The 13,062-nt window shown below is 49.5% G+C and overlaps 1 protein-coding gene across 1 annotated transcript; it reads right to left on the reverse strand.

Annotated features, from left to right (window-relative positions):
- Positions 1-2,293: 2,293 nt before the first annotated feature.
- On the reverse strand, positions 2,294-9,068 carry GPKOW (G-patch domain and KOW motifs). The gene is made up of 12 exons (XM_007450904.1): positions 8,884-9,068; positions 7,945-8,099; positions 7,721-7,845; positions 5,815-5,924; positions 4,791-5,004; positions 4,319-4,421; positions 3,820-3,835; positions 3,622-3,723; positions 3,293-3,416; positions 3,132-3,201; positions 2,517-2,602; positions 2,294-2,425 (listed from the first exon to the last, which is right to left on the reverse strand). Exons 1-12 carry the CDS (start codon positions 9,039-9,041, stop codon positions 2,294-2,296), a joined length of 1,395 nt encoding a protein of 464 aa, XP_007450966.1. The 5' UTR covers positions 9,042-9,068.
- Positions 9,069-13,062: the final 3,994 nt, after the last annotated feature.

The following is a 13,062-nucleotide window of genomic DNA, read 5'->3' on the forward strand; positions in this document are numbered from 1 at the left end:
TTGCAGGGCAGACACATGCGACCAGGGCCATTCCCCGAGGAGCTTTCTGTCTTTCTCAAGGGCATTACCAAGATGGATTTATTACGATTTGGAGAAAGGAGGCGGCCTTCTTGACTGGGTGAAGCACATAACAGCATAGGAAAGTGATTTCTGGGTGTGCCAAATTGGGAACCTCTAGAACTCCCGACCCTTCCCAAGATTTTTAAAAAATATTTATTTATTTTTGGCTCACGCCAGGTCTTTAGTTGCAGCACGTGGGATCTTTTTAAATAAAGTTATTTATTTATTTTTATTTTTGGCCACGTTAGGTCTTTGTTGCTGCGCGCGGGGTCTACTCTTCGTTGCGGTGTGTGGGCTTCTCATTGGGTGGCTTCTCTTGCTGCAGAGCACGGGCTCTAGGCGCGTGGGCTTCAGTAGTTGTGGCACGCGGGCTTCAGTAGTTGTGGCACGCGGGCTTCTGTAGTTGTGGCTCGCGGGCTTCTGTAGTTGTGGCTCGCGGGCTCTAGAGCGCGGGCTCAGTAGTTGTGGCACACGGGCTTAGTTGCTCCGCGGTATGTGGGATCTTCCTGGAGCAGGGCTCGAACCCGTGTCCCCTGCATTGGCAAGCAGATTCTTAACCACTGCACCACCAGGGAAGCCCCACGTGGGATCTTTTAGTTGTAGCATGCGGGCTTCTTAGTTGCTGCACTCATGTGGGATCTAGTTCCCTGACCATGGATCCAACGTGGGCCCCCTACACTGGGAGCGTGGAGTCTTATCCACTGGACCACCAGGGAAGTCCCCTAACCCTTCCCAAGATTAAAAATACAACTCAGCCTGGAATTCCAGGGCAGCATGTGCAATCACAATGATGACTCGAGAACGAGCAGCTGGGGGTGGGGGTTTGTTCTCTGGTATCTGCCTTAACAACCCTGTTTGGCTAATCTTGAAAACAGAATTCTGGAATTAAGCAGGGACGATTAAAAAAAAAAGTAAATCAGTCTGTGTAAGTGTCCCTCATATTGGGGTTACTATACTGGAAGGTTTTCTAATCATCCCTTGCCTTACTGGGCACATTGATCTGGCCAACTCACTGTCTTTCTATACCTGCTCATTTTGGCTCAAAAGGGTAGTCTGCCTCTGCTTGGCAAGGAAAGCAGCTTACCTTTATTATCCTGCTTGAGGGGGAAGTGTTTAAATTCTCCACAGCTGTGCCATGTTCTGAAGCATCAGGAGTTTATACCAGAAGCCTAGATCTAACTCAAATACCATTAATTACATCCATGACTTAGTGACTGGGGATGATTTAGAAACACTTGTGCCTAAAGTTCCAACTTCCCCTGATTTTTTTTTTCTTCCCTTGTTGATTTTGTATCTTAGGCCATTAAACAGGAAAAAGGATTCTCTGGAACCCTTTAATGGAAAAAGGATAACCTTTTTGAGAACCCAGTTACCTGGAGCAACCAGAGAAATTCTACCCGAGATAAACAAAACTTTTTCACCTTCAAAGTTTTGGGACTAAAACGGGGGCCCCGAGATTAACTGACTCCTCCAGAAAGTAGTGCTAACACGTCCCATTGGTGGGGAGAAGCCTCCCTTCCACTTGACTCCTGTCACAGGCTCAAGATATCCTCTGGGCATCTGCTCTGGACCAAAAGTAAAAGCAGAGCCTGCTGTATTCTTGCTCAGAAAGTTGTCCAGAGATGTGGTGTTCCAGAATCCCTAGTCTCTGCTCGGGGACAGTGTTCAGAGCTTCTGGACTCCGATAGTGAGCTCGGGAGCAGATGGATCCTTCCACTTGGTGAGCAGCCCAAGCTGGGTGGTGGGGCTGAAAAAAGGACTGGTTCCCACCTCAATCAGCGCAGCTCCCATCTCCACTCACAGCTCAGCACACAATTTATGATCTCTTGTTTTTTGGGGTTTTTTTTGCGGTACACGGGCCTCTCACTGTGTGGCCTCTCCTGTTGGAGAGCACAGGCTCCGGACGCAGAGGCTCAGCGGCCATGGCTCACGGGCACAGCTGCTCTGTGGCATGTGGGATCTTCCTGGACGGGGGCACGAACCCGTGTTCCCTGCATCGGCAGGCGGACTCTCAACCACTGCGCCACCAGGAAAGCCCAGAACTGGTTTTTATTATATACTAAGTTCTGGTAAATACTGGGTTTGTTTCTAGCCTCCCTTCTGGTCCATCCTGTCCTAGGGCTGCACTGCAAGTGGAGGGCGGAACCATGACCCCCCCGCACCTTCGTGAAGGCAGGCTTTTCACACTGTACGGGATTGGTAACAACCTGGGGGATGGGAGTGTGTCCACAGGTCAGTCCTCCGAGTCGCTGGGGCCCATGTACTGGCAGATGGCATCATAGTGAAGCTCCACCACCTGATTCTCTCTCTGCAGCTGCACAACAGCCCGGGTCTGCCCTCTGTCCCGGTCCAGCAGACGGCCCACCTAGAGTAGGGGGGTGGAGTCAGCAAGGCCAACCCAGACTCAGGGACATTCCCTGAGTGCTCCCGCACCCATTCCCAGGTCTTGGACTCACCCTTCCAGCCCATGGCCCCAGCACCACCATCACCCGGTTGCCCTGGACCTTAGGGACCAGGGTCTCCAGCATGTCTTCCCTCAGGCCTGTGGACAAGGAGAGGGGAGTGAGGCCCACAGCAAGGGTCAGCCCAGTCAGGGTCCTGTCAGAAGGGCCTTTCCTGTATTCTCTGGTGCCACTCTGTGCCTGTTGACAGATGCGAGGCCCCCACATCCATTTCACAGAGGAGGAAACCTAAGGAGCGGTTCCTGGCAATAGTTGTAATAAAGGGAGCATTTATGTATGATGATGATGGGTGGGGGTGCTAACAGATACCATTTATTGTGGGCACGTTGTATGCCCTGCCCTGCACGGGGAGCTTACACACATCCCTACAAGGCACCAGTTATAAGAGGGAGAAATAGGTTATCTCCATGCTAATTTTGCAGAAGAGGAAAGTGGGGCTCAGATATTCACCATAATGGAAGCGTCTAATGATCTGTTAGAGGATGCTGGGCCTTGCAAAAAACCTAACTCTGTCCAACCTCCCGCCTTTGGCCAGGCTCTTGGCCCAAGACAGCCCTCTCAATCAGCCTCCAGGATGATAACGACCCAATGGCCATCCCTCAGACTCACCTTCCAGGACCTGGCCTTCATCTGTCCGACACACACAGGTATCTGGGCTCAGGACATCTTCGATTGTCATCTGGGGAAAGGGCCAGGGGATATGAGAATGTTAGAGAGCTAAGTGGGCCCAGTCCCTGGGGAGGAAGCGGACCCAGGTGCGGGGCTCCCACCTTGGTGTTGTAATACTGGCCACCCTTGTGCAGCTTGTCCACAAACCGCACACGTAGGTCCCTGTGCAGCCAGTGCTGACTCCTGGGAGCTGCTTTCTCACTCTTGGCTGCAGGCTCATCCTGTCTGTGGAGCGGGGCCAACACCAGGCTTAGTTCTTTATCAGAGGCACATTCTGGTCATCCCACCTTTGCCGATGTCTTAAAACCCACTCATAATGCCATTCCTACTTCCTTCTAGGCACGTGCCTTGCCCTAGAAGCCTTCTCTGACTGCTGGAGCCTCCCCACAGCCCTGACCCCTACCTCCATCTGAGATGCTCAGGGTCACACCGGTCTGGATGGTGTTTCCGCTTCCTCGCTGAGTCCTCCTGCCGGACGTGGAGGTCCTGATCCTGAAGGGCCTTCCATGACGAGGTTGTTCCATTCTGTTGCCTTGGGGAAGTTTTGCTCACCTGGCCTGTTCAAGGGGGTGTGGGGAGAACCAGGAAACAACCTCAATGTCTCCCTCTCTTCCCTTCCAGGCCACACCTCAGCCTCAGGCCACCTCCCAACTGCCAAAGTGCCCGTCTCACCAAGCCTTTGTCTGGGCTATTAGAATGCTCTCCCCTTCCTTTCAACTGTCTCAGCCTTCTTCAGGAAGCCTTGCTCAACCACCCCAGCCCATCCTGTCAGTGCTTACCTGAGTCAGCTGCCTAGTGCGGGCTAGGGACTCCTGGAGGGCTGTCGGCTCCCATCTCCTATGTGCCAAACGCATCCATCCTACTGACGTGCCTAGAATGCCTTCCTCCCCATCATGCCCTACTGCTAGCTGCTGTCAGTCCCTAGCAAAAGAGAGGTTCACCACCCCAAAGAGACAAAGACATCCCGATGGTAGGAACTGGTTTCCACACTTGTTCCTTCTTCCTCAGAAAGAGGCTAAAGACCCAAGGGTACTAGGTCAACCTCTCTTCAGTCAAACTGAATAAACCACTACGTTCATTCTCACCTCTTAACTCTGACCAGAAGTCACTCTTGCCAGGCAGACCACTGTCCTGCCCCTCTGCAGATTTAACCCCCCGCCCCAGGAATACTTCTCCAACTCCCCCAGCTAGGACCATGGCCCGAGCATTGTCAGGGTCGAGGCCTTCCACCTAAAGTGTTGGGGGGGAAGAAGTGAGTGGACCTGACCCACGTTCCTAGGACCACGCTGTCCACCCTTACTTCTAATAGGCCTGACCCCTGTGCCTCTCCCGGCAGACTGTGGGGCTTGGATACACTTTAAGTATGTAATTCTCAGGGACTTGTGGCATATGGCATTCTCTCCCTTTTAGCTGAAAACTGAGGCTCAGAAAGGCCCAGCAAGTAGTCCTGAGTTATTGAGTGAGGCGGCAGGCCAGGCAGTCCTGAAAGACAAGGACTTCCAGCCTTTATACCCCAAACCCAATTCTGCCTCCCTCTGACCCTCAGGTCAATTTTTCCTGCTGCCTGTCTTGGGCTCCAGGCACATCTTCGTTCCTTACCTTCCCATAGAGGCCTCGGTGAGGGCCAGAAAGAACCACCACAGCTCCTCCAGGCACCAGTCCTTGAGGCTGGTCTTCCTTATCCTTCTCTTGCTCCTCATCTGGCCTCAGCAGGTGGTGGGGGCCGGTGGGGGCCAGGGCCTGGAACTCAGTCAGGTTGGCGCCCAGCCCTAACCCTTTGGGCCTCAGTGAGTTGACACGGGGCTTCACCACTCTGCAGGGAACACAGAATATGGGCTTGTTGGGGGGATGCATCGGTCTTCAGCACTCCGTTCCCCACCCCTACCCCCAACCACCACTCAAATCCCAACCTATCAATATGTTTGAGAGTATCCTTCCCAATCTCATATTAGGGACTATTTCTGACCTGCAGAAATGGCAATTTTATTTGGTTCAACCTAATAACCTACGGTTATAACACCTACGGTGTATAACATCTATGACAGTATTTACAGTGCGATATGAGGCAGATCCCAATAACCAAATATACTAATTTTTCTACAGGGGAAACCATGACTATTCATACCAAGCAAGAGAAACAGACTGTAAAAAGCTCAATGTCAATTCAGTTCACATTTGGCTGCCAAATAGTTTATGAAAAATAATGTTTGGTTTTCAGAATTCTTTAGAGTTTGGAACTGTGGAGAACGGATTGTAATCTGTATGATCATGATAATAGCAAGTGTTTAGCCTATGCTTATCTGGGGCCAGGGCCTACTGTAAGTGCTTTATGTGTATCATTTCACTTAACTCTCACAACAGCCCTGGGAAGTCAGTACTGTTATTATCCCCATTTTTCAGATGAGGAAGCTGATGCCCGGAGAGGCAATCTTTACATAATAGGATCTCTTAATGGAGTTTCAAAGGGCAAATAGGAGGCTTAAAGAGTAGTGGAAGGGGCTACTGAAATACATAGGGTGGTAATGTGCCCTCTCCCTGCCTGGATGGTTCTAGGTGGGCGGTAACCATGGGGGTCTGTTCCCTGGCCCGTCTGCTGTCCCCTGCCCCTACCCTAGAAACTCACTGATTGAAGGTACGGCCGATGCCCTCGCCAGGTTTCCAGCCCATGCCCCGCAGCATGGCCAGTCCATAGGCCTCTACAGGGACTGCATCATAATCAGCCTCCTCCGGCACCTATGGGTTTAGGCAGAGGAAGGATGGTCAGGCTTGGCTTACAGTGGGCCCTCTGAAGTGTACTTGCTATCATCCACTGGGTGACCCTCGAGACTTCTTTTCCAGTCAGCTCAAGGGTGAATTTTTATTTCCTCTTGCCATCCCTCACTTGATTCCTCCATGTTCAGTCCTTGGACAAATCTTTATAAAGCACCTATTCTGTGCCAGCTACCGTTCTAGGTGCTGGGGATAAAACAGTGAACAAAACAGACAAAAACTCCTGCCCTTTGTGTGGCTTACATTCTAGTTGTGGAGACAGAATAAATAAAATTCATAAAACATGATATGCCAGGTAGTGATAAGTCATATGAAGAAAAATAAATCAGGTTAAGGGGATGCAGAGGGCTGAAGAAAGGAGTGTCACTGAGTTCATATTTGAGCAGAGACCAGAAGGAGAGACAGAGGGAACCCTGAAGATAAGAGTCTTCCAGAGAGAACAGTAAGAGCAAAGGCCCTGAGGCAGGACAAGGTCTGCTATGTGTGGAGAGCACTGTAAAAGTCAATCTGACTGAAACAGATGTGGAGGCAAAGACGGGTGATAAGGGATTAATCAGGAGAGCTGGGCAGGAGCCACGATAGGGTGGCAGCCACAAGGGGACCAGTGAGGAAGTTACTGCAATAGTCCAGATGAGAAATGCTGGTAGCTCAGACCAGAGAAGTGGTAGTGGTAATGGTGAGAAGTGGTCAGATTCTGGTTGTATTTTGGAGAGGAAGGATGGGTGGAACTGTGATCAACTGAGATGCAGAAGGCTCTGAGAAGAGGGAAAATTACAGAAAGGAGGCCAAAGCTGGAACAGGATGGAGAGTGAAGTGAAGGTCTTTTTAAGATGAAAGATACCAGAGGATGTCTGAAGGCTGATGAGAACAGTTCAGTCGAAAGAGTCTCTCTGGTTTGGGGCTATAGGAGGACTAGGACCCAAACAAACATTGCCAAAAAATTGTGAAGGAAGAGGTGAAAAGTAGGGTCCATGGGTATGAAAGACAGACTTGGTTACTTCTGTGGACACACCCCTCACCTCTCCTGTTATCACCTCCCATCATCACTCCCTCAATTCTTTATATTCGCTCTAGACACACCACAGATTGTCACTGATGGACACACACCACACCGATTTTCTGCCACCATGCCTTTGTCTGGGTGGTTGCTGCCATTAGGAGCACTCACCCTCCTCTTCCCTCTCACTAAACCCTACCTGTCTTCCCGGCCTCACTCCTACCACTCTGATCTGAGTCTCCATCACCTCTAGCCTGAACTGCTGCTCTCCTTGCCTCCACCTCTGCTTACTAGTCTGCTCTGCTCGTAGCAGCCAGAGAGAGCCTGTCAAATCATAAGTCTTATCCCTTCTCTGCTCAGAGCCCTCCCATGGCTCTCATCCCACTCAGAGTAAAAGCCAAAGTCCTCACCATGGCCCACTTCTGACCTCACCTACTACTCTTCCCTGTCACTCATTCCACTCCAGCTACGTTGGTCTCCTTGATGTTCCTCAAACACTCTAGGCAGAGTCTACCCTCAGGATCTTTATATTTCCTGTTCCCTTTGCTCATCTCCTTCAGATAATCCCAGAATCCAAGTATCTTTTCACACCTCAATATCTGGATTCATTTGTTAATGCTTCCAAAAAGGATGGAAGGAGGCAGGGCGAGGCAGCAGGCCTTTAATACACACACAGACTTTGCCTGCTGTGTGCAGGGACGCAAGTCCTGGCGGACAGGGCAGTGAGAGACTGGAAAAGGAGGGAGGCCAGGGGCCAGCTCACTGTCTCAGCCCGGGGTTCGCTGTCTGCCCCTTCCCCGTTGGGGGTGCATCCTTTCTGGATCATGGGGATAGCGAGCGTGGGGTCGACACCCGCATTCTCTCTCTCTTCCAGAGACTTCGTGGATTCTAAAGAAGAATGGGAGGGAGCAATGAGGTTCCACCCTATCCTTCCATTTTCCTCCCCTTCTTCCTTCACTAGGGCAAGGCAAAGGAGGGAGCACTCACCCTCAATGAGCTCCTTCACAGCCTGGGACAGCATCCCATCCACCAAGACCTCAGTATGTGTGGATGGCCCAGGGGCCTGGGTCGGTGGCTGCCTGAGATGGTCATTCTGGATCAAAGGGATGACAAGTTCCTTGGGGGCTTCTGAGGGCTGCACACTGATGTGGACACAGAGGGGTGAAGTTGGGAGAGTAGCACAATCAGTGAGTTCTGAGCCACAACCCTTCATTCAGAAGAAACACAAGAGCCAAACACACCCCCAGCCCCATTGACTACAGCCTCCCTTCTCCTGTCTGGCTCTCCTGTTATATCTCTGGTGGTGATTTCTTTGGATTCTCTCCCCCACCCCTAACTCTTAAATGTCAGTGCCTTCGAGGAATCAGTCCTCAGTTCTGGACCCTCTGTTCATCCCAAGACCCACTTCCGTGGCTTCCACTATGACCTAAAAATCACCATCTTCAGCCCAGACTCTCTCCCCAGCTCCGGGCTCCACACCAGCCTCCTGGATGGTTGATTCTCTTCTGAAAGTCCCTCCCTCAGACTTTCCTTTCTGAATTAAGCTGACGATCGCCTCCCCCAACCTGAATCTGCCACTCCATCCTGCTCCCCGTATGGGAGAAAACCCAACACTTCACCTGGGACACTAGGAGTCCTGTCATTCTCCCCTCCTTTCCTTCTTTCAGAACGCACGCTCCTCAGGGTCCCCAAGTCCTAAAGACACACCCTCTCAGGAATACATCCTCTCCTCTCAAACCCCTCGGCCAACAGGTCCAATTTCCCCACCTCCCCTACTAACTCCCGCCTTCTGACCTCCACGGATCTTCTCCGGCTGTGCTTCAGACTTCCCAGGCCACTGTCGCCAAGAAAATCAACTCAAGATTCCACCCTCCCGCAGGCACCCACCGCACCGCTTTCCAAGGGATGAAACACCCAGCGCTTCACCTCTGCAGCTCCCTCCGTTTCTCGGTCTTCAAGAAATCCTTCTCCGGAGCCGCATCTCCCGCCAGCCACCTCCGGGCGGACGTGCGATTGAAGGTGAATGAAATTGGGGCACTGGAGGCTCCCGCAGGCCACAAAACACCATCTTTAGCGTCCGCCATCTTCCCCTCGTCTCAGGCCGGCGCGCTGCTTGCTGGGAAGTTTAGTTTGCGCTCGCTTTGCTGGGGCTTGACCACCAGCGCTACAACTACCTTTCCCAGGAAACACTGTGGCACCGCCAGGCGAAGGCGGATAGGGGCAGTAGGAAGTAATTGCCGCTCTTTTTACTTCACAAGAGCGCGTGGCGCCAAGCGTACAGGGAAATGTAGTTCTTGGGGAAGGTAGGCGCGGTAGAAGGTGGCTTCCTCCTTGCTAAGTCGTCACTCCTTCGTGTAGGCGTTTCTTGGTCGCCTACAGTGTGCACGTTACTATGCCCTACTATGCCTACAGTGTGCATGTTACTATGCCTACAGTGTGCACGTTCATTAAGAAAAAAATCTGGGCTTCCCTTGTGGTGCAGTGGTTAAGAATCTGCCTGCCAACGCAAGAGACACGGGTTCGAGCCCTGGTCCGGGAAGATTCCACAGGCCGCGGAGCAACTAAGCCTGTGCACCACAGCTACTGAGTTTGTGCTCTACAGCCCGCGAGACACAACTACGGAGCCCACTCACCTAGAGCCCATGCTCCCAACAAGAGAAGCCACCACAATGAGAAGCCCACTTACCACAACGAAGAGTAGCCACCCCCCACCCCGCTCGCAACAGCCAGAGAAAAGCCCGCGTGCAGCAACGAAGACCCAACGCAGCCAAAAATAAATAAATAAAATTAAATAGATTTATTTAAAAAAAAAAAATCGGTGAGTGCCAGTTGTGTACAATAATAAATAATAGACATGTAAGTGGTACCTACAAGATGACAGATTTAATAGTGGACAAACTAGATTCAAATACAGTTGACCTTTAGATAACACGGGTTTGAACTGCGAGGGTCCACTTATACGTGGATATTTTTCACTAAATAACCTACTACAGTACTACATGATGCAAGATTGGTTGAATACGAGGATGCAGAACATGGAGAGCAGACTGTAAAATTATACGGGGATTTTAGGGACTTCCCTGGTGGCCTAGTGGTTAAGAATCACCTGGGTGTGTGTGTGGTGTGATGAATCGGGAGATTGGGAATGACATATATACACTAATATGTATAAAATGGATAATAAGAACCTGCTGTATAAAAAAATATAAATCAAAAAAGAAAAAGAATCCACCTGCCAATGCAGGGGACACGGGTTCGAGCCCTGGTCTGGGAAGACCCCACATGCTGCGGAGCAACTAAGCCCAAGTGCCGCAACTACTGAGCCTGCACTCTAGAGCCCGCGAGCCACAACTACAGAGCCCACTGAAGCCTGCGTGCCTAGAGCCGGTGCCTTGCAACAAGAGAAGCCACCGTAATGAGAAGCACATGCACTGCAACGAAGAGTAGCCCCCACTGGCCGCAACTAGAGAAAGCCTGTGCACAGCAACGAAGACCCAACACAGCCAAAAAAAAAGTTATATAGGGATTTTTGACTGCGCTGGGTCAGTGCCCCTAATGCCTACATTGTTCAAGGGTCAACTATATTAATAAAACAGTCTGGCCTCCTCTCTAGAGGCTCCAAGTCTAGTGGGGAACAATGACACTCAAAACGGATTTAAAAAAAAAAAGTTCCTACCAACTTTAAGTATGTTGTGAGAGCCAGGTCCTAAGCCCTCAGAAGATTAATGAGACAGACTCCTCTGAGTAGGACCTTAAGAGTTTGTGAAGTAGAAGAGTGATACTTAAACAAATAGTCACAAGAAAGAATACTACAAATCTGCTAAAAATTCATCCCAAGGAAATCATCCAAGATGTGCAAAAGTATTTTTATATGAGATTCATCAGAGTGTTATTTATTGTAACAAAAGCTTGAAGACCACTTAAATGAACAACAAAAGGGGATGGGCTAAATGAATTATAGCACATGGTTTGGGTGGAATGAATATACTAGAGCCTTTAAATGTGAAGCTATACATATAATTAAATGAAATGGGGACATAGTCACAATGTTTGGAAAGTAGAATAGTATGGTGGGTCAGAGGTTGCTCTTGAAAACAGGAAGCCCAATATTCAATCAATTTTGTGGCCATGTTTTGAGGCTTACAAGCCCTGGGCATCCTGGGATGGGCTCTGGTATCTCAAGGGAGAAGCCATTTTGGTTTTCAAAATATACAACAACAAAAAAAACTTTAAATTTTTATTTTGAAATACTTTTAGACTAAAAGAAATGTTGAAAAAATAGTACAGAGAGTCCCTGTATATCTAGATCCCCCTAAACATTTTATATAACAATAGTATAATTATCATAATCAGGAAATTAACATTGATGCAATACAATTAACTAAATGATAATTTTCTGTTCCAGGATTCAATCTGGGATCATACTTTGCATATAATGCTAATGCCTTTTTAAAATATTTTATTTTATTTTATTTATTTTTGGCTGCGTTGGGTCTTTGTTGCTATGCATGGGCTTTTCTCTGGTTGTGGCGAGTGGGGGCTACTCTTCGTTGAGGTGCGCAGGCTTCTCTTGTTGTGGAGCACGGGCTCTTGGCGTGTGGGCTTCAGTAGTTGTGGCACGCAGGCTCAGTAGTTGTGGCGCATGGGCTTAGCTGCTCCGTGGCATGTGGGATCCTGGGCCAGGGATCAAACCCGTGTCCCCTGCATTGGCAGGACGACTCTTAACCACTGCGCCACCAGGGAAGCCCCGGTAATGCCTTTTTAAGTCTCCTCCAATCTGTGAAAATTCCTGTTCTTTCCTTGTCTTTCATGACGTTAACATTTTTGAAAAGTACAGTTCTGTTATTTTGTAGAATGTCCCTCAGTTTGGGCTTCTCTGATGAGTTCTCACAATTAGGCTGAGGTTATGGGTTCCTGGCAAGAATGACACAAAGGTGATGTGCCCTTCTCATCACATCATATCAGAGGGTTCACAATATTATATCTTATTACTAATGATGTGAACATTGCCTGGGAGGTGAACTGTCCATGGCTGAAGTGATACCCATTTCCTGAAGCAGCCACCTGAGATAGTGTGCACAATACAGGCTTACACAGGCTAGGGCCAGAGGTCCCCGAGGGTCTTGCCTTCTGGGTTGGTTCACACCTGGTCTCTGACTCACTCCTGACATGTGCCACAGAGCTCATGCCAAGTCCTGATGCAAAACTTTGTGGTGAAAATGTAACGGGAGAAAAGACACTTTTTTTCCTATCTTTCCTTCATTCTGAAAACAAAATCAGGAATTTTTTTCTATACAAGCATTGAGAAAAGTATTTGCTTGCCATGCAATGAAGGAAGAATATGAAAGTTTTGCAAATTCAACCATTTATTCTTTTGTTCATTGAATAAACATTAATTGAGCACCTACTGTTACATGCCCTTCCTTCAAGGTACTCATATAGGATTATGGGGAAAACCCATGGTTACGAGTGTGGTTATGGCTGCAGACAAACAGGGCTGTGGGGAGGGGTGGCTGAGAAGAGAGAAGGGGATTAGTTGTACATGATACCACTTCTAAGAGGGGCTGAAGATTTAAAAAGCTTTCTAAAAGATGGCAGGAAGTGAAGCTGGAGTGATGTGCAGTGGCTTGGTCATGGGTAGCGAGGAATTCAAGGCTTAGGACTTTCTGCTGCATGTGATGAGAGAGTCATGAGAAGGTTATGTGACATGACAAAATTCGTGTTTTAAAAAAGTAATGTAGGGGGACTTTCCTGGTGGCACAGTGGTTAAGAATCCGCCTGCCAGTGCAGGGGACACGGGTTCGAACCCTGGTCTGGGAAGATCCCACTGCCTCAGAGCAACTAAGCCCGTGCACCACAACTACTGAGCCTGTGCTCTAGAGCATGCGAGCCACAACTACTGAGCCCACGTGCCACAACTACTGAAGCCTGCGCGCCTAGAGCCCGTGCTCCACAACAAGATAAGCCACTGCAGTGAGAAGCTTACATACCGCAACGAAGAATAGGCCCCACTCGCCACAACTAGAGAAAGCCCACGTGCAGCAATGAAGACCCAATGCAGCTAAAATAAATTTAAAAAAAAAGTAATATAGGGACTTCCCTGAT

Source organism: Lipotes vexillifer, unplaced genomic scaffold (genome assembly GCF_000442215.2).
Source record: "Lipotes vexillifer unplaced genomic scaffold, Lipotes_vexillifer_v1.1 scaffold129, whole genome shotgun sequence".
Taxonomy (NCBI): Eukaryota; Metazoa; Chordata; class Mammalia; order Artiodactyla; family Lipotidae; genus Lipotes; species Lipotes vexillifer.

Coding starts and splice junctions, on each gene's coding strand:
- GPKOW (XM_007450904.1), bottom strand. CDS start 9,041: ATGGCGGACGCTAAAGATGGTGTTTTGTGGCCTGCGGGAGCCTCCAGT. Junction 5,925..7,720: donor GCGAACCCCGGGCTGAGACA/GTGAGCTGGCCC, acceptor CTAAACCCATAG/GTGCCGGAGGAGGCTGATTA. Junction 3,202..3,292: donor GCCAGTATTACAACACCAAG/GTGGGAGCCCCG, acceptor CCCTTTCCCCAG/ATGACAATCGAAGATGTCCT.